Source organism: Bombus impatiens, unplaced genomic scaffold (assembly GCF_000188095.3).
Source record: "Bombus impatiens unplaced genomic scaffold, BIMP_2.2 scf_1275, whole genome shotgun sequence".
Classification (NCBI taxonomy): domain Eukaryota; kingdom Metazoa; phylum Arthropoda; class Insecta; order Hymenoptera; family Apidae; genus Bombus; species Bombus impatiens.
The window spans coordinates 850,765-872,475 of record NT_177694.1 but is presented as its reverse complement, the minus strand read 5'-3'; the positions used below and the strand labels follow the sequence as shown (position 1 = coordinate 872,475).

Genomic DNA, 21,711 nt, shown 5'->3' with positions numbered 1-21,711 from the left:
CCACGGCTCGCCTCTGTCGCCTATAATAGCTGCTGTTGCGCCAGGTCCACGCATATGCTAAAAACGCTTTCGCAAATGCGAAACCCTGTGTGGCGCCGTCGTAGTAAGCGACGCACCCTCGAAAACCATCGTGTCCATTCAGCAAAAATGCAACGTATTTCCATTCGCGTCGCTTACTTTGACGCTTTTATATTTATACCATAATCATAGGTATTACAAGTTTACCAGACGCGTCGTGACTGGCGTCATACTTGGCCGTTCATCGTGTTCTCTTCCTTCCATGTATCTTTGTAACTAGCGTTATTTTATTCGGAATCGTCGCCATTCGTTCGATCGACACCGAACAATGTTCAACGCGATTCGAATTGGCCAGGCGTTAAGTCCCTGATGGCTCGATATCATCCGTAGTTCGCGAGATATATTTTAACAGAAGGTGGAAAATGATCGTCGACGAGGTAGTTTTGGAACGACCATATCAGACGTCGTTCGCAAGCGAGACGTCTTTTCTTTTGTTTGATTCTTCCAGGAGATAGCGAACGACCTACGACGATGATCATATGCGATGTATGCATATAGCGATATCGTTACGGAAACTTTTAATTACCGACGCGTGACTATCGTCCCGTACGAGATCGAACTCGTTGCCCCGTGTTCATATAAATGTTAAGCAATAGCGCTGCAGATACGGGAAGAATCGGAATAAAATAGCGAGCAGGGAACAGACGCGCACCAGTTGTTGAGCCGGTATCACGAAAACCAGAAAAGTATCTGTTACGTGAAATCACGGGTCTCCTGGAACCACTACACGTTGTAGCACAAGCGTCGTGCACGGCATGTACAACCGAATCACGCAATCACTGTCAATCGTGTGAAGCGGGGCACGTGCACGACCGAAACTAATCCTACGCGCAGTTAAATGAATTTAACAGTCGGATCCGACCTCCCGTTGGCTCTTTCCAACAATCGTTTGCCGATGGAACGCGCGTCGTCTAAAAATATCGCTTCATGGAAATAGATCGGACAGATCAAACGATCCACGTTGTACCACGCTTGCACGGTCTTGTCACTATCACATTAAGAAAAACAATTACGTTGCAACATCGAAGCGACGTACAAAAATATATCGCGTCGCAACGACACGATAAGAAAAATGTCGCGATAATTGCGTGGATCATAGACTACACAGACTAGCGTAAAAAGAAAAAGGAAAAAAGAAAATGACGCGGTAGCGGTAATTGGATCTTCAACCAGCAATTGTATCGTTAATGTCGCTTCTAACGCGCGTAGGATATCGTTGCGTGCCGAAGCAACACACGACATACGATCTATCGCGAACTGACGAAATTGTTTAAATAGGCAAATGAGGCGACGTAACACGAGCCACGCTATCATTACGATTGCGATGCAACGATTAATTATTCAGAGGCTTCTAATTGCAGTCGACCCTTTCGGACAACAAAAGTCACGTCAGGGGTGGCATAGGCTAACGACACTGTTTACGCGGAACTCCTTAAAAATTGACGACAACCTCGACAGGGTGGAAGAAAAATGTTTCGCTACACCGACGAACTTACCGGTGAGCTTCTATAATTAAACGCTCGTTCGAAATACCGAAACGCCGCGGGAACCGTTGATATCGTCTTTTCGTTTTAAAAAAATCACAGTTTCCGACGCGCCACGGTTCAGGGGAAAAGGATATCGACGATTTCGTAGACACGAGCGGAAGGTCCAGGTGGAAGTTAGTCAGCAAGGTGTGACAGGCCACGTGCTTTTTTTCTCAATGAACCCCAGACCTTGCATCGTGCTTGGACAATGAAAGATATCGACGTGATCATCTGAACGAAATGACTGGAAGAGTCGTTAAAAGTCTTCGCCTTAGTAATAATGAAAATTTGGAATTGAAAATTAAAATCGCGTCTTAACGATGAAAGCAGATACTAACTTGCGGAACGACTTTAAATGAAATACGTAGCACAGCTGCAAGTTAAACGGATAACTCGCTGCATAACTTTCAGCGCGAAGCTGTTCGAAAAGTTATTTTCGTTAACTTCTTTCTAATAAATAGCCGATAAAGATCGACGTCTACGTATAAATTCTACGTAGAATCGAGAACAAAGATTTACGCGACGGAATTTCTAAGGAAATTATACAAATTATTTGTAAGTAAATATATACTAAAAATTGATAAAACTTGCATCAATGGAAAAAAGAAGAGAAAACCAGCAGGTAAAGGGGAAATGTTATATCATGAGCAGAGAAAAATCATATTCCAGATTCGAATTTGATGAAACGCGATGCGAGAGAACGGTGTCCTCTGTTCGTGCTCGATCCATCAGCATTTTTTATGCGAAAGGACGCATATGACGTGACGAGGAAAAAAATTTGCATAGGAGCTTGTCGAATTTTCAACCGACCGCAACCAACTTTCGTCGCCTTGCACCGGGCACAACTATCGAAAAGTCATCGAGCTGACATTAAACCCAGGTTGCAGCGCAACTGTGACGAGCTTATCAAAGTTCCAGTGATCGATGGGTTTGCATTAAATTGCTTCTAAAAATAACCCATCCTCCTCCTCCTCATTGCCTCCAACTTTCAATTGTTTCGATCGTCCTAGACCTGATCTTGTCTTTTCTAACTTATTTCCTGTCCAAGGGTACCCACTTGCATATTAGATAAAAATACATTCGCCATAAACTAGCGTGATATCTTGGAAAATTATAATTTCGTAGTCGTAACCGTAGCCTTTCTCCTTTACAGGAATATTATTAATTTAATTAACGTTCTAACGATTAACGATTTAACAACATGATTTACAGATATTGCTCGTTGTCGTTGATATAGCATACAAAGTTAGCTGTCTTAAGATTCGTTGTTGATCAACCCATTAATTAAGGGCCAACGTTGCCCTTACGCAACATTCCATTTGCGATATCTTTCGTCGGTCAATGTACGCGATTCGGTTCTGCCTTTTGTTACTCGTCAAAGTTGTCGAAATTTTTGGTCCGCGTCTCTGGCGTACCTTCTCTGTCCCCTTTTTTTTTTCAAAGCGCGTAATTTTCCACGGTTACTTAGCTTCCCCTATCCTGACGAGGAATGACAAAGTTTGACTTTCCGTAGGAGTACCAGATTGCTCGTGTTCAAGCAATGGTCGACATATGTTACCTGCGTGCGTAAACGCGATGGGTGTTCGTGCAAGCAAGGGTTAAATAATCCGCCCACGTGTAACAGCACACGTATCGGCGAACCGATAGTTCCACTACGATATTCGAACTTTCGGTTGCGTGACAAATTTCATCGCGACGAGCTTCAAGACGTTTTAAAATATCTGGCCGTAGGCGGCTGAGTATCCAAAAATCTACTCTCGCACGTTTGTCGGCTATACTTACGAGTCAAAGTACGTCGATTCAGAAACTCTGCTAGTCGGTAACGTAGCGGAACAAATCACGACGACCATCGATAATTCCGTTTCGCCAATTGACGAGAAAAGTTGGCAAACGAAGCATGGTGAATCGGCTACCATTAAAAATTGAGATTCGTCCGCGTATCGTGCAACTATGAAACGCTTCCGTCATGTGCGTCGCGAAAGTAGTCATCGGGCGATAAAAATATTATGGCAAGTTAACGCTCGCATGCGACGGCCAGCGTTCCTCCTGCCTGTCTATGGCCAGACTATTAAGAAGTCAGGCCACTGCACTGGCAGCAGATCTCTTTGAGGGTTGATGGCGGCAACGATAATGACGGTGTCGGTGAAACTGGTCTTCGGGACGAAGGGTGCGGCGAACCATGGCATCATCCACCAGGACTCTCTCGGTGGTTTACCATCGACGAGCCTGAGCGATGCTCCACGTCACCGATGCATTATTGAGCCTGGGAACCCTACAGGTGGCCGGGCGTCCTGTTAGAACGAGAAAGACCGTGGCAGAGCCAGGCCGAGGCCCTCGACAAAGAGGGAACTCTCGCCGGCGAAAGGGACATGGAGAACGAAGAGGTGGAGAACAGCCGTGAGCAACGCCGGGAAAGGGGTTGCAAAAGTCAACGGAAGCGTTAGGGATATTTTAGCTCGACGTCGGACTTTCCCCCCCGACTTTCTGACTTTTGTACCGTTTCGTTTCTTCATCGCGCAAGCGATTTTCTTCCTTAAGAGTCATTATCAGAGCTTGGACGTTTGCGTGCGTTTACGGGTAATCTACGATCGCTGGTCGAAAGAATAAGAAACATCGCGTAAATAATGTGACGAGACGTTATCTCGGTGTAATATCGGTGAACTTGAGAAGTGGATAAGTCGCGAGCATTGAGAGAATCGAGCGACGTTCGACCATCGTTCAACATTTCATTAGGTGTTGCAGTATGCAAGGAGCCGTGACTATATCTTCTTTCGTTGAACGAGACATCGCGTGGAGAGCGGCGATGGTCGCAACGAAAATCGGATCGCAACGCTAAAAAGCAACGCTGTCGCTGTTATTGACGATAAGAACCAACGAACATCGTCGAATCTTAGGAAATAAATTTATAATCGAATAACGAGAAAGAAAAGTGTAATTCGCGATATCGGTCTCGAACAGTTTCAAATCTGACAACTTAATTGCATTTTCACGACTAAGTTTCAGGAAAGCATGGAGGACAGTAGCCGGGGTGAGAGTTTGTGCAAAGTTTGCGGCGACAAAGCATCCGGCAAGCATTACGGAGTACCGAGTTGCGACGGATGCCGTGGCTTCTTTAAGCGGTCGATCCGCAGGTATGCGAGGTAATTAACTTGCTGTGGTTTTCGATGTAACCGCGTCGCTAGCGAACACGAGGCGTATGCTAATATTTATTTCGCTATTAACTGTTGGTTTAAATTTAACGAAATCTAGTTGTGCAATTAAGTTCTATTAATATTCAATTCCATCGTGCAGAAACCTGGATTACGTCTGTAAGGAGAACGGTCGCTGTATCGTGGACGTTTCTCGTCGTAATCAGTGCCAGGCATGTCGGTTTACCAAGTGCCTTCAGGTCAACATGAAACGAGATGGTACGCTTCGTTTCTACGGTGATTACGTTTTTATTCTTTACTTGTAACAAATTCGATTCGGCGCTTTTTCATAGGGCTCTCTTCGTACGAAATATGCTGCAAATGTCAGACTGTCAGGCGCGCCGAAAACTCGAATAGCTTTTCGTTCGTGTGCAAACGTAAGGCGTAATTTAATCTCGAAGAATCACCTCGGTCCAAAGTGATTCGCTATTTCCGCGTAATACCATACGAGGTTTACGTTCAGTTTCGAAACGTATCCGCTATTTTCGATACTCGTTCTAAAAGCGTCGTTGAAATACATCACACGTGGAACGAGAAGAAACTTACTGGAAAGTTAGCTTCGCCTTAACATACCCGAGATTCGACGTCGACACGTTCGTCAAAAGGTTTGCGGATGACAGGCGCCGATACGTCCCCCGTTATTGCGGCCGCGTACTCGCGCGAATGCACGAACATTCGTAGCCAACATCCAAAATATTACAATGCATGGTGACGTTCCGTTCGCCAACAAAGAAATAGGGAAGTTGCTCGAAGGGCTGGCGAGTAGAGAGAGAGAGAGAGAGAGGAAAAAAAGGGTGCTCGCACCCACATGAAATTCTATATTCGTGCTTGCTCACGCCAGAATCCGGAAAGTTAGCCACGCCGCGAGCAGTGTCACAAGCAGCCTGACGTTCACAGGTTTTGTAAACACTTCTAGCCCGACCCGATAATCCAAACACTTGATTGCGCGGGGATATCAATTAGCGAAGGAGGGCAGGAAAGGTACCATTAGTGGTCTCCACTCTCATGGTTTTGATTATATCCTTGCCGATGCTATAAAAAAAGCATGAAATCGATCGCAGGGTGAAGCGGGATTTTGCTTTCGTATAGCAACATATGTGGGTAAGGGATGTTTGATTTTAAACGGGGGATAATTCGTTGGGGTAATTTATAATTCTGTTTCGTGCCAGATAAGACTTTGATATGAGCGTTAAATTGGTAGAATTTAATCGTGAAGTTTACGATATATATTTCGTACGTGTGTACTCGAAATACTTGACGACTTAAAAAACAATTTATGCCTACCGAGGTACTACTTGATATTAAGAACTAAAATATTATAGTTAGGATTGTTTCGACGCCAATTGAATAAATTGTCTGTCTGGCCACAAATGCATAACTGAATATGACATACTAAGGAATTATGATACTCACAGCGGTGCAGCACGAAAGAGCTCCACGAAATACCTCGTCCCTGGTCGCAGCCGCGAGAAGAGGTCCGTCGGTTTTATATCCTGGAATCCCACACGTTTACCACGCAGCGAGCAACCCTTACCATCCCCTTTTGTATCCTGCGCTATTTCCCTTCAAGCCGACAATGTCGGCTTTTACACCATCGGTCGGTAAGCGAAACAATCTACTCTATTGTAAATATTAATCCTAAATTATTTCATCTTTAATGTTCCATATAAAAACGTATGAGAAATTATTTCACGTTGTACAAACAGTTACTACGATACTTTTTTCATTTGTAGCACATTTTTTGCCACGTTCACCGACAGAGCCGTTAACAGTGAACACAGCTAAAGAGGACGAGGTGACGAGTTCCGAGGAGGCTGGACCGATCGAAACGAGAATCGAACCAAAGGGTAAGAATTTTCTCGTAGAAATTTTTCTAGTTTATCGAAATACGTTTGTTTGTTCAAACGACGAATATTTATGAATTTTGCAGAGGAACTCGCATGCGCTCGACTAGCACCGTCCGTCACGAACTCTGCAGCAACGGATTATATATCTAGCTTCTCTATTTTACCCACGGAGAACATCTACGAATTTGCGGCGAAATTACTCTTCTTTGCTGTCAGATGGGCGAGAAGCATTCATTCGTTCTTACAAGTAATCCGCGTGCTCACGCGTGATCTTTATATAAATGTAAAGACGAATTAGCATCGTGTTAATAAAGATCGTTTGGCGTTTCTTTCAAGCTGCCCTACAGGGACCAAACTATTCTACTGGAAGAATCTTGGAGCGAGCTTTTCGTGTTGACCGCCGCGCAGTGGAACTTTCCAGTCGAAGAATCCACTTTGGTACCGAACGATTTATCATCCGAAAGAAAGGAGACGCTCGTCGACGAAGTAAGGAAGCTGCGAGAGTTATTGGCAAAATGTGCTCTTCTCAGGGTCGATCATTCGGAATACGCCTGCTTGAAGGCCATAGTTCTCTTCAAAGGAGGTAAAAGAACTTTGCACAAATGTTAAAATTAATCGCACAAATGTTAATTAGAGAAATCGTGCGATAAGAATGTGAACATTTATTTAGAATCGCGAGGACTATGCGAACCAGGGCGAATAACAGCGTTACAAGAACAAACGGTAGCTGTATTCTGTGAGAGGGATGCACGGAGGGTTGGACGACTTTTGCTGCTGTTGCCGCCCGCACGCGCGCTTTGTCGATCTATCTTGCAAGAATTGTTGTTCAAGCCGACGGTAGGGGATGTCAGCGTGGAACGATTATTGGGCGACATGGTCAGTGCTCTCAGGCCGACATAACGCCAATTCGACTCGGTCGGTACGATACTCTTGGGGCAAGCCACCAATTTATATCAACAATTGCTTCAAAGACAATTGCAACATTTTTGGAGGAACGATCGTTTCCAATGATCGTGAGATTTCGGCGTTTTATCGTTCGCTATTTCTTTTCAAATCACGAGGAGACGAGGAGTAATAGTACCGATGCATCGACCGTTTCCACGTCGATAAAGAAGGTTTTTCAAAGAAATCGAAAGTCGACGGAATAATTCGAGAAGTATTAAGCGTTTACGTAAAATCTAGTCAATTCTTTCCTATGCGTATTGTAAATTACAATGTGACGCTATTAAGTCTAATTGCGACCTGTACATATACGTATTAGAAGTAAGTGTTCCATAATATATTAGCGAAGTGAAACGTTGCTCTTTTATTACAAAATTGTATTTTTTCTTTTCTCCTTCTTTTTTCTTTTATTCATCTTTATCGATAAATTAAAAATATCTCGTTCGTTAATTTCCTGAACCATTTTCGACATATACAGGTAGATTCGTGAACACGTCGAAGATTGCGGGAAGACGTGGGACAGGCGGAGTTCATTCACGAACGAAGAAAATGTGTGAAATCGAAAGACATTGACAGATTGTAGGCGACGCGATTGTTCGGTTTATTTCAGCAAAACCCTCAGAATTTTTGAAACGTTTATTTCCACATCACAACAATAAAATTCGTTTACAGAGTGTATGGGCATTCGCGACGTTAAATAAAAGTTACTCTTATGGATGATCATCGGGAAGATTGGCATCAAAGAAAAAAAAGAGACACTAACGCACACCGTAATTTTTTTTTTTTTTTTTATTAACTAGAATAATTTATTTTTTTTTTCATTGTAGAAAAAGGAGAATGTATCTTAACTCATGGACTGCATTGTACTCATATATATATATACATATATATACAATTACATACAATCCTCAATTAAATGTTACACATAAATTCATTATAGATTGATTTCTCATTATTTTTTCGTCCTTGTGTGGTTTGCGTGTGTGTTCGTGTATGTAAAAAATATTCAACCCGAAAGCGACAACTGTCGCATCTTTCCCATTTTCTTTTCCTGTTGTTTCATTGCCCGGAATACGTACGACGATAAAAAAAAAAATTTCCCTCGGTTATCTTCTTAGATGTAGCTCGTAGAGTGGAAAAAAGTAGCTCCGAGTGCTATGAATTCGTTCGTTCTTTTTTTTTCAGTTCTTTTGCCTTTTTTTATCCGTGGACTAAGACAAGGACGGAGAGATAGCGAAATTGGAAGGTACGGGATGGACAGACAAGGGAAGACGAAAACAAGAAGTACAAGGTGGAAGGTAACGTTGAAGGTAACGGTAACGATGGAAGATCTCGTACAAATCGATCGAAGAACGATGTCGACGAACGAATAAAAATGGGAGAAAGTTTCGGATGTGCGGAAATAGAAATGGAAAAAAAGGATCGGTGATTAGGAACTTCTTTGTTTTCCCTTTCTTTTGTTTCCTTTTCTTTCTCTGGATATTATTCCGAGATCGATAGAAATCGTGCAAGATGCAAAGGTACGAAAGAGAATTTCGGAAAAGTACGATCGTGGTGTTTCCGTTCTTTTCTTTCTGCGAATTCGAGGTACGAGTTCGGATATAAAAAAAAAAAAGAAAAAAAAAGGGAAAATTTTACACTGGCTACTCTTCGCTCTTTTTTTTCCATCTCCTTTCTTTTTCTTTTCTGACCGTCGCGTGAAACGCGTTTGAACTATTTTTCCTGAACTCGGCGGACATATCATCCCCCCCTCCTAACACGTTCCTTGGTTTTTCTTCGGCTTTTGTTCGCGGCATCTAAAAACGCGTAATATTATGCGCGTTTACGATGAAACTGGGGGACAAAAAAAAAAAAAGAAAGAAAAAACGAATGAAGAAAGTCCTTTTGCCTGCGTTGAAATCTATCTATTTTATGAAGTGTGTCCAGCTTTTCGTTTTCCTTTTCTTTTTTTTTTCTATAGTTTACTCTATAGTTTTAGGAATAACTGATAATATTTATTAGTAATACCGTTCTCCTTTCCTCTCTTGCGTAACGCGCTTACATTCAAATAGACTTTTATTTTCAGAGTTACACACAGTTAATAAAATTTCGCGATTAAGCAAATCGGTCTCGCTGCGTTTGTCGTTCGTTTGCGTGTGGGTGTGTTCTTTTTTCCCTCAATTCACCATTACTACTCCCTTTTTCTCTCATCTATAATATTACTTTATTTATCTTTATTTTTAATTACGTTTTATCATCTTTATTTGTGAGGAATTGTTCTCGTCGAGCGTATCGCTCGCTGATGATCACGGTGCATCTTCGCTCACGCGCGCGCTTCAACATCGATTTCTCTCGCTCTTCGTTCCCCGTAATTTTCTTAATTAATAATAGAATAAGAATAATAACAATACGAATAATAATGGTAATAGTAGTAGTAGTAGTAGCGTAGTAGTAGTAGTAAGTAGTAGTATCGTAGTAGTAGTAGTAGTAGTAGTAGTAATGTAGTAGTAGTAGTAATAATGATAATAATTAAAAAGCGATAAATTTTGTGGAGATACGAAGGGAAGGAAGCATACACGAATTTTCCCTTTTTTTTTCTCTTCCGCGAAAAGCAAACACACGAAAAGTGATTTCTCTCGTTCTCTTGCGAACTTTCGAATTTCGATGGCACGAACAAAACGGCAGCTTTGTCCGCGCGTTTAGCCAAAAGAAAGAAAAGCGACGTTAGCTGGCGCATGAGCGTTACAAAATGAAAAAGACGCGCGTACATCGGCGTCTCGCCCGATTTTTCCTGTATCTTTTCAACCAGTAGCGCGAATCGAATTCACATAATATGCCCATTATTAATGTCGTTTCGTTTAATTTTCATTACCTTTTCAAAATCCATTTTCGTTTCTTTATCTTCTTCTTTTTTCTTTTTTTTTTCATCTTTCCATTCGTTTGTTCTCCCGTGTTCGCGATATCGTCTGCGTTTATATTATACCCACGATGACAAAAATCGTCGATTCGTAATTACATTTACTTTTTCTTTCTTATCTTCATCGTTCTCTTTAAAAAAAAAAGAAAAAAAAAGAAAAGAGACAAAAAAACAACACAACGGCATTTCTACTATTCCCATTCTATTTTAACGCTAATATGTAGGACAAAAAACTAACAGATTTCGGTATAATAACAAATCATCGTCCACCGAGCCCGAGACGAGTCCGCGAGTCGCCGAGCAACCGATCGATCCATAATACCCGTTTTCTTCTCTTTTTCTCTCTATCTCCCTCTCTCTCTCTCTCTCGCTCTTTTGTCTGCAAACTTTCGCGCGCCTAAAATCCACCTTCTCAGCGATTCTCTCTCTCTCTCTCCCTCTCTCTCTACCCTGTGTCTTGTTCTCGGCGGTTCTCTGGACGCTCTCGGGCAATTCGGCGCGACGAAATATAACAGGTTGTTTGCTCTGACGACCGTAGAGTGCCTCGTTTCTCGTCCATCTCTTCCGCTTCGACGATGGACACAACAGAGAAAAAAAAAAGAAGTTAGAAATCTGTCGAAGCCTACGCCTCCCTATCGACGTTCCGACTCTCGTTGTTTTCTCTTCCTCTACGCCCGTAATCGATAATCACGCATTTACAATAATCCTGTCTTTACAGTTCTATATTATAGAATTATTAATATCTTTACTTCGCAGAAGTCGTATTACGAGAACCCCCGCTGGCTACCGGATACGGGACGACACTTTTTTATTGCTGTCGAGATGGTTTTTCGAAGGTTGGCAGTGACGCGTGCTAGTTAACGATTCCGTCAACTATTCCAACGGATACAGTTTCCATGCCCGATACTTTCGTTACGTCTCGTTCGTTTAAACGGATAAAGACGAGCATCGAACGATCGAACGATAGGATCCGTTTTGTTCGGCTCGCGCATCCGATCGGCAGGTTCTCGAGGCACGATGTATCAGGATATATTTCTTAACTGTGTACGATTATTTCGGTTTTCTACGGTTTGTTGATAAAAAACGGCGAAGGGCGGAGGGGGCGACGGCGTAAGAAGAGAAACAGGCAACGTTCAACGAGACTCGGGCATCTTCGTATCGATACGAGGCAAATCGTGGTTCGAACGCGTGGAGGGGATCGTACGAGAAACGAGAAACTCTAGCTACTTCACACTATGTACATTCAGAAAGGAGAGCCTCCGGCGAGCAGCAACGAGCGAGAATCGCGAAAAAAATAAAAATGGAGGTCTCGCGCGTTGTTTCGACGAAGAGGCCCTCCGCCTCGACAGAGCTCGCGAATACAATAATTCTATTTCATAATTGTTTTATCATCGCTATTTCACGTTCAACTATTTCCTATTGTAGAAAGGGGGAGGGGGTCTGTGGATAGGGTTGGGGACATTTCTCTTGCTGGATTATTCCTTACTGCTTGCGATCGTTCTCTCTCTCTCTTTCTCTCTCTCTTTCTTTCTCTCTCTCTCTCTCTCTCTCTCGCGCGCGCACGACTTACTTCTCCTTTTCTTTTTATTATTATTATTATTAACCATCGAGTATATGTATAATATTATATATCTATATATATCTCTCCTATCTGCGCTGTTGCTTTCGAACTCGTCCACGTCCCATGCGAAACGAGCGAAGGAAACGAAACAGATCGAACAAAGACCGTAGAACTTGGGATTCGTCCGATCGAATCGATCGACGAGGATTTTTTATATATATATATATGTAGAGCGACTGTACATGTTTACGATGCTATCTGTTTGCGAGACGTAAGAATCGAAATATCCACGGTTGAAATTCTCTCTGAATAAAGATCAGTGACTACAACGCGGTAACGTTGTAACTGCGGTCTCCTCGTTCGCGTCGATTACGATCGTGCAAAATCTCCATGCGCGTATCAAACGTCAACGACACGATGCAACAGTTATATATCGTCGTGCGGATCATCGTTTTACACGCATGATTATCGGAAGAAAGAAATCTCTAACTGGGTTTTCCCTATGCGTGTGTGTACATCACAATGGTGTTGTAAGATGGCGCAACAAAAAAAAAAAAAAAAAAAAAAAAAAAAAAAAAAAAGAAAGACACAAAAGATAAAAGAAAGAGATATATATCCGACAACTGAAACGTGGCTTATCGTCTATATATTCTTCCCTATATACGATTGTTCTTCATCCTTTATCATATCGATCGTTTCGTTATCTCGTATTTATCTGTTTCATTATCTTCCTTCCCTATGTTCCTGTCGCTGGCTAGTTTCATTTTTCTCTGCGTTCTCTATCGTATATGCGTGTAATTGAGGTACGGTAATATCTGCTTTGTAGCTCTGAAATTTGCGAGGTAGTAGTGTGTTGAGACGTGGCGCGACGGCCACCCCCGTCGCGGGCGTCGAGCGTCCAACGGCGTCGCTTTCCTTTCCGTTTAAAAACGTTTCGTAAGGCCCAAATCTCTCGCGTCCTTCCAGACGGCTCAAGGAAGCGTTAGATGGACGAACAAGATAGGAATGAAAAGGAATAAAAAAAAAAAAAAAAAAAATAGAGAAACAAAGGAGGAAACAACGACAACGAGATCAGGTGGTGGACACGAGAACGAAGAAGGATCGCGAGACGATAAAGTAATAAATATGTGTGGTGAGGGGAAGCGACGGCGAACGTTGCCTCGACGCCCTGTGACGTCGACGAGATCGGCCGGCACGGCGACGCCTTTCTAAAAATCCCATGGGTTCTATTGTAACAACTATTGCACTTATGATTTGTATATCAATGTCACGCTTTCACAGATGCGGCATACGTGTCAAATGTAAGAAGAGTACTGTGTTTAACAAATTCGTCCGATAACGGTGTTTAACTTTACAGAAAGAAAAGAAAAGAGAAAAAAAAAGATAGTATGGAAAAAAGAAACGGTATCGGAGAAAAAGGTCGGAGAAAGACTCTTGTTGCATGGACACTCTTGCGTTAGAACGTTTTGCGTTAAACCTTACTATTATTAATAATAATTGTTATTTAATTAATAGGTACCTTTAAATGCCATCCGGTTTCCATTATTATTATTATACTATTATTATTTGCGATCTCTATCCCCGTTTTATCACCGCTCTTTGCAAGCTTCCTCCACGCTACTCTTATTCTCGCGTCTTTCGTCTCTATTTTAAAACGTCTTTAAACTCTCTCCCTCTCTTTTTCTCGTATTATCTATTTATCTCTTTTTCTTTTTTCCCCTCTGCGAATATTCCCTCTTATATAGCTTACAAAAAAAAAAGAACAAAGAAAAAACTGACAAAATATATATGACGTTATTACGGTGTAGATATATAGAATAATCTATATATATATATATGTATCCGATATATATAATATAGCTTTTCTATGGTAAATCTGGTACGATAATAAACTCTTAAACGCTTATTACAGGCGGAGAGAATAGGTTCTCTTTGTTTCCTTTCTTCTTCTTCTTCTTCTTCTTTTTTCGTCATATTCTTCGTTATTCTCATCTGTGTATATACGTTTTCCCGTTTTTCTTCTTTCTTTCGGTATTTGCATTTGCATGCGCGACGGTTCTATTTGCGTGTATTCGTATGCACGTGTACGTGCGTTTTCCAACGCACACTGTTTGTCATCTAACCGTATGCAAGTGTGTGTGTGTGTATGCTGACGAAATATTCGATCGGAAAAAAGATGCGCGGTTTCGTTAGGAAAATTCTGACCTGTGCTAAGAAAACTGAATCTCGGCTTTCCTTTCGTCTATTCTGTTTACACGCACGGCTAATCCCACTGTTACTGTGCTCGTAAGAAAAAAAAAAATATTACCTTCGTTTCCCTTTTTCCCAAATGTGATTTCCCTCTTCTCCACTTTCTTTCGTTCGTTTTTCGTTCACTTCGTCGAATTTGTAGTCCGGTTATGGTTTTCGAATCGTCTTTCTTTACGTTTTCAACGATACAGGGCAATTCCTCACGTTCACCTACTAATTTTTAAACCAAACTCGCTAGCGGATGCTCTCCCTCCAGAAAAGAAACGAGAAACGCAGCTACTTCCTCTTCTTCTCTAGCTTTTCATCAGCCTCTTCGTCGAAAGCGAATTTCGTTTATTCAATTTCGTTGTCTTTTCAGGTCGAATACAAGTTTCTTCGAGTCGAAAGTTTTTTCCCTTCCTTCGTTCCTCGATCGTTGGCTCGATCTTTCGAAAAGCAAGACACACGACTTTCTTTTCTCTCGATGTTTCTCTTCCTTCCCACACGATCGTCGGACTATCACCGAAGCAGAAATTTTGCATCCGGAGGGGAGCAGCCCGCTTAAATATATGTTTTTTTCCTGCCTTAATGTCTATGTACTTTAACCTCTATGCTTGATGTACTTAATGATTATCCATATAGTATTTAAATATTATCCACTAAAAACACCATAGATTTTATTTGTTTCCTTCGAATGATCGGAAAATGTTTTCTCTTAACGCGTTTCCTATGCGTGCATTGGTACGTGTTTTCGTGTGTGTGTATGTGTGATGGCGCGTGCACGCACCCGTGTATGTACGTATGTATGCGTGTAAGAGTGTGAGTTCGAAAGTGAGTACGCGATTTCCAATGATTTATAAAAAAACCATAAAAAGAAAATAACAGAATTTGTCGATTCTACCAAAGACCATAATAAGTAAAAGAAAAATCAAAGAAATTCGGGGAAAAAGGAGCTTAAAAAAATAGTAGGGCGACGATAATAATAATAATAATGATAAAACATAGAACAATACCACAAAAAAAAAGGAGGATCAACCCGAGGATTAGAACTGAAACGTGACGATGGAGAAAAAAAAAAATTTGATAATCGAAAACCAGAAAGAAGAAACGCGCGTTTATTCCCATCGGTGGAGAAAACGCGCGCCCGCCTGTCAATCGTATTTCCGTTTTACTTTTTTTTTCTTTTTTCCTTCCTTTTCTCCGCGTTTTTAATTATCGAATTTCTTCTCGATCGAACAGGCCGTCTCTGTCTCTCGTTTTATCCTGACTTCGACAAATCGTTTCTCTCACTCCAAACGCGGCGCGCTCACGGGTCTCTGTCAACTGCGTCAACAATTTCGTACTTGCGATCAGCTTTTTCTTTATCGTTACCATTAGAATTAGCATTATTATTATTACTATTATTATTAGCATTAAGATTATTATTATACGCCATATCTTATGAGTCCATTCCCTCGTTTTTTTCTTCCTTCTTAGATCTCTCGTCCGTCGTCAAATCAAAATTTTACCAGCAATCCCTTTACGTCCCATCTAATGTCTAATTCCTTCCCGTTTTCGAATTTAAAAGAAACCAAAAGAAAAAAAAATAAAGGTGTGTATATATATATATATATACGCACACACATATATATACATGTGTATATATATATATGTATATAGTGATAAAGAAAAAACATACACCATGTGCCTCGACGATACTACGTGATCATTTCAAATGAAAGGGAAAAAAACCTAGTAAACGGAAAAATAGTTATGAAATCTTGATATCCTGGCAGGCATTGCCGGTTCTTCTCGGACCAAGAAAAAAGAGCGAGTTTTCTTTTTCTCTTATGGGGCCTTACGCGGAATTCACGAAAGTAGCAAAAAAATTCATCAAATCATTCAAGACGCAAAAATATATAGGCGGTAATAGTAAACCGTAGATAGTAGTAATAGCGTAGTAGTAGTAGTAGTAGCAGTAGTAGTAGTAGCATAGTAATGTAGTAGTAGTAGTAGTAGTAGTAGTAGTAGTAGTAGTAGTAGTAGTAGTAGCAGTAGTAGTAGTAGTAGTAGTAATAGAAATAGTAGTAGTAGTAGTAGTAGTAGTAGTAGTAGTAGTAGTAGTAGTAGTACTAGGCAGCAGCAATGCTAGTAGTAGTAATAGTAGTAGTTAATAGTAAAGTATTCCATAGTGGTAAATGATTATATAGTAGAAGTTTTTTTTATAGTAGAATAGTAGCAATTAAAGTAAACTAAAGTAGACAAAAAAATGAATTAATTACGGTGAAATTATCGTAACAGCAGGGCTTGCGTTCGTCGCACCTCGTCCATTGATTATTTCTCTTTCTCTCTTCTCTTTTCTTTTCACTAGATTTCTATCACATCCTTTAAATGTACGTCATTATCGGTCAACGATCGAAAATACAGATCGAGGCGATCGGAGTGACGAGAATCGACAAGCCCTGCGGTGGCGCAAATATTAAAACAAAAAAAATAAAAACCATGATTATATCCAAATTAGCAAGCACGATGCAAAAAAATGCATGCGCGGAGGTTGTCTCCGTCGGCAATGCGCAACTTCTGTATTATTTTATTTTTCGTCAAGAAAATAGCGTTCTCTCTTTTTCTTTCCAAGCACGCGTTAACTTCCAAGTAACATCTTTTCCGCTTGTTTCTTATTATTCAGCGATACTTTGCCTTGTTCCCTTCCCGCTCAAGAATCATCCTTCTCTCTCGATCTTCTGCGAATTATTCGGTGATTCAGAGATCGTACTTCTTCCTTGGGATCGGTTTCGCGACGAAAAAAACAAAAAAGAAAAGATGAAACGGCGCGTGTTGCCGCTCTATTTTCATTTATGGATTAGCTATCCGTTTTGGTTATTTAGTTCGTTATGCATGCAACCATCGTTCGGAAAAATACATGGATATCTCTCCTCTCTTTGCCTTGCCCACATCGTCTTTCGTCGGATCCTTTTCCACGTTCTTCTATTTCTCGCTTTCTCCTCCGTTCAAAGATCCCACATACCATCCTAGACGTGCGTATAATAATGTACGTATATTTATATATATCTATATATCCATATATATATAATGTACGTATATATAGTATGCGTGTGTGTGTTGAAGTATGCGTAGATCGTTAAATCCGTTTCCCTTTTTCTTTTGCGTTTGATGCATTTCGGTAAATTGAAGTAGAGTATCTTTACTTATTTTTTCTTTTTTTTTTTTTTATTTTCATTTTTGTACAGCCGCCCTGGCGTCGTGCCGAGGGTCGCGCCGGTTTTCCCCCCTTCCATTTCCATCTCGTAATTCTTTGTTTTTTTACTTTTTTATTTTTTGTAATTTCACACAGTCCACTTTTTCCCTATATTCTACAATATAGAATATATGTATATAATATATATGTGTATATAAAACGAAAAGCTGTCCTCCTCCCTTTGCTGTCAATGTGATGATGATCCGTTATTTTCGGCTCTATTTTCTATCATTGCCTGTCCAGTTTGTCGTCCAGCCCTTCTCGTTCGATCGTCGTCCGCCTGCGCACCTATACTTTTCGCCCATTACGTAACAGCACGTTCTGCAGCACCGTGTCGAAACGGCGTCCCGGAGTCACTTTTGCATTTTACTGTCTGCTTTTCTTCCATTTCTCCTGTCCAAACAAATTTATTCCTTTTGCTTCTCTTTCGCGAGCAGGCGACCACGCCGATCCGGCGTAGGCTTCTCTCGCCCGATCGTTCGTCCATCGAGCCTGGCTCGTTGTGCGTCCAAATGTACTCTATACGTTCTATCGTAATTTTCTTTGTCGTGAAAATCTTTTGAAGTTGGTTCGCGTCGATACGTGTGTAAATTCTTCCCCTTTTTCCCGATGATTTAGAGCTCGATAGGCCACGAGTTCGCGCAAATGCATACTGGTAAATACCGAAATTCTATCGATCGGCGATTTTCGTTCGTTTGCCAGCAGTGGCGAGCAAGAAGGGTCGAATAATATTCTCGTTGTCGAAAGATCGATCTCGCCCTCTTTCCATCGTTCCTCTCACTTCCTCTCTCTCTCTCTCTCGCTCTCTCTCTCTCTCTCTCTCTTCGCGCATTCTTCTTTTCTCGCCATTTCTGGGCTGCTCCGACTGTTTGCTGTTTCGACATCGAATTTGCTTGTTATTTTGCGTTTCTACGCGTATCTATCGTCCTTTGACAAGTCGATGTTTCCTCGTACGCGATTCGAGAGACACTGCGCCAGCACCGAGTACCGAGTACCAACAGTTTCGAGCAAATTAAAAACAATTACGCGCGAATCGTCAACGTCGTTAAAGGAATTATTAATCGATCGAAGATTTTCGTTGATCGAGTTTCGGCGAGTGCTAGAAACATTCGCTACGTTGCTATATAAGAATGATAGTCTTCTCGTCAATTTGGTTAATTAATATGGTCCCGCGATCGCCTGCATACTCGCAACGGTATTTTCTACGCGTTCGAACGTCTAGCGCCATCGTCGAAACGATTTTTCTAAAAAAAAAAAAAAAAAAAAAAAAACCCGAAAAAGAAAAAAAAAAGAATTAAAAAAAAAAAAAAAAAAAAAAAAACACCCGGAAAAGGACGAAAAGAGGAAAAAGGAATTCGTAACTCGTACTTTTTTTTCGGTCGTCCAATCTGACGAAACTGTTTCGACTCGGACACTTTGGGTGCTTCGGTGCGCACGATATGCAGAGTACGCGTAGAACGTACATGTACAGCCCTGTGTATCGGTTTGTCGCGAATGTTGACCTGACCGAAAAGCGTTCGTAGTGCCTTTCTTCTGGCCGCGATCTATCGTTAAACGAATGAAAACGTGCGGCGACATATGTAAGCGTCGATCGGTAAACCAATTCGAATCTCGCGATCGAACGGTTCTCCACTTTCGAGTTTGTTGGAATTTCTCTGCAGCGTACGATTGGCACGAGGCTTGGCATGTGTATTACGTGTTTGTGTGTAGTTTGCGCGTATTCGTTTGTAACAACGGAAAAATAAGATATAAATGCGTTAAATATCTATATATATCTATATATATATATATATATATATGTATAAAAAAGAAGTTATAAAATGTATCGGCAAACGGGTTAACAGAACAACATTCACGAACGTGGCAATCGTGCGAAACAAACGCGTAAACCGAACAGGAAAAACGAAGAACGTGTATAAATATTTCTTGCGATCAAAGAAGTAAATGGTAAACGGTCGCGTCGAACGAAAGAACGCGAGACGAATCAACGGAGATAAAGAAGAACCAGAAAAACCAAGGATTGGTGTAAAAAAAGAAAAATCGCAAGAAAACACTCGCCAACGTTACTTATACTCTAACGGCGCGTTGTCGTTCAGCGACGCGTACTCCCACGCAAAACGATTCCGCTTGATAAAATTGCTCGATAATAAAAGAATAAAAGAGAAAAAAAAAAAAAATTGTGGAAAACGCGAACAACTATATGTATACGAGTCTATTTTCTTTGTACGCTTCGCAGCGTCGTGTCTTTGTATTTTCTTCGTTCTTGCTTTCTTTCCTCCATCTCTCCGCTTTGCGGTGCCTTTATTTCCCGCCAAATTAGAAAAGATACACGATAGTTAACCCATGAGGTAGCGAATGAATGAAAAACAAGCTCTTCCTTCTCGTTAACATCGTTGTTCCCTTCCTCTCTTCTTAGCTTCTCGCTCTCATTCTCTCTCTCTCTTTCTCTCTCTCCTAACGTGCCTTTTCTCTCCGTCTCTAGTGCGACTTCCTTCGATCGGTCCAACTGCCGGAAACAGCTATTTTGGGTTTTAGTATTACTCATCTCGTCTCGATTAGCGACGACCGATCTCGCGTGCTTTCTTTCGATTTCACGCGATCCTCGATCGTCGCACGAGTTCGCTGGAGAGAGCATCGATATGAACGACGGCACACCCCCGACAACTATACGATATTTTATCCTTCGCTCGTGCTTTGCGGTCGTCCTTGTTTAAAGTGTCGCGTGAATGTTTCAACGATTAGGAGAATGTTGTACGTTTCGTCGAGCCGCTGTCTCGTCTCGTTTGGCAGTGACGACACCACTAACTGGTGTAACTTCGTTACGTATATTATTGGCGATCGGCGTTGTTCAACGAGACAGATCAAAGAGATCCAGTCATTGGGGAATCGATCTCTTCGAGGAATCTTGGTCCTTCGATATGAGAAACACGATCGATGATGCGTCTCGACTGATCGATCGCGTCGTATCGTTCGTTGGAACGCTGTCTCGTTCTTCTATCTTATTTCCTGTTTATCGCGTTTCTGGCAAAATAACTTTCTCTTATGTACAGCATTCATCGGGCAGTGTGTGTGCATGATGTTTCGTCAGGTCTCGGACGAGCATCGTTCGAACCAAGCTCTAATTACATATGTATATATTAATATATTTGTATATAATATCCGATCGGTTCTCGGTATAACGATGATCGATGTTAGAAAGTTGGCGTGCGCCTACCTGCGCACGGATAATTAATCGTTGAAGTTTCTGCATCGAAGTACGAGACGAGAGCGACGACGGTGGAACGGTAGTGACAGGGTCACGCGTTACCCGTATAACATGCGGCACCATGTGTAAACACTTTCGCTTATATTTAAAATGAAAGAAAAACAAAAGCGCGGCATCGTGATGGCGCTCGTCTCAAAGAAGGAAAGAAAAAAAATAGAAAAGAAAAGAAAAATACTTCATTCGCTCTTTTCACCCATACGCGACGAAACGGCTATTTTTCACGGGTTGCATAATTCCTCTTCTATCCGTTACACATCGACTAAATCTGTTTCGTTAATAAGTTTAAGCTTTACATATAATATATATCTATGTACAACAAGTGTATAGTGTATAATGTGTGTTTACTATATATGCATACAAGGTCTTCTTGGGGAAATTCGGGGGAGTGTAAATGCAGTGTAGAGAATAAGTTACATACCCGCGCGGTTTTCTTCATAATGCCCATTATTGGCAACAATAGGATTAATAATAGATAATATATTAAGACTTCTTTGAAAAAAAAAAGACGCGTCTTCGCTCTTAAACTTGTCTCTCACTCTATTCAGCATCCTAGCTCTGCTTAAAGATTATGTTTCTGCGTGTTTCATCATCCGATCAAGCAGCTCTCTCACGCTCTCTCACACGTTCGCTCTAGTTTCCCTTTCGCTCCGCTTCTTTCTCACCAAATTTTTTCATCCCTCTTTACGCGCCCAATTCGCGCGTGCCACACGCCTTAAACAAAAGAAACCTTATCCGATATATTATCTCTTACCGATATCACTTGAACCTGTTACATTAACAACAATGCCCAAATTGTATACAATAAGGCCCTCGTTTACCGCCGCGTATTCGGTTCGCAACCGTTTCTCGACCCGGAATTATACGATTCAGCAGCCCTGATTCCATCTCGCGTTCTCGGCGTTTCCCGGCCAAAGCGTTCGTGCCGCGTCTCGTTCGAAGGGCAA

At 41.5% G+C, this 21,711-nt stretch overlaps 1 protein-coding gene across 1 annotated transcript in view; it reads left to right on the top strand.

Annotated features, from left to right (window-relative positions):
* LOC100740237 (COUP transcription factor 1-like) overlaps positions 1 to 7,731 on the top strand; it is a 10,604-nt gene extending 2,873 nt beyond the window's left edge. Inside the window, exons 2-8 of the mRNA XM_024371379.2 lie at positions 4,602 to 4,744; positions 4,896 to 5,011; positions 6,208 to 6,393; positions 6,526 to 6,639; positions 6,723 to 6,886; positions 6,976 to 7,222; positions 7,310 to 7,731. Of these exons, the coding sequence (XP_024227147.2) occupies positions 4,614 to 4,744; positions 4,896 to 5,011; positions 6,208 to 6,393; positions 6,526 to 6,639; positions 6,723 to 6,886; positions 6,976 to 7,222; positions 7,310 to 7,539 (1,188 nt within the window). The 5' untranslated portion in view covers positions 4,602 to 4,613 and the 3' untranslated portion in view covers positions 7,540 to 7,731. The remainder of the gene's footprint in view (positions 1 to 4,601; positions 4,745 to 4,895; positions 5,012 to 6,207; positions 6,394 to 6,525; positions 6,640 to 6,722; positions 6,887 to 6,975; positions 7,223 to 7,309) is intronic.
* Positions 7,732 to 21,711: the final 13,980 nt, after the last annotated feature.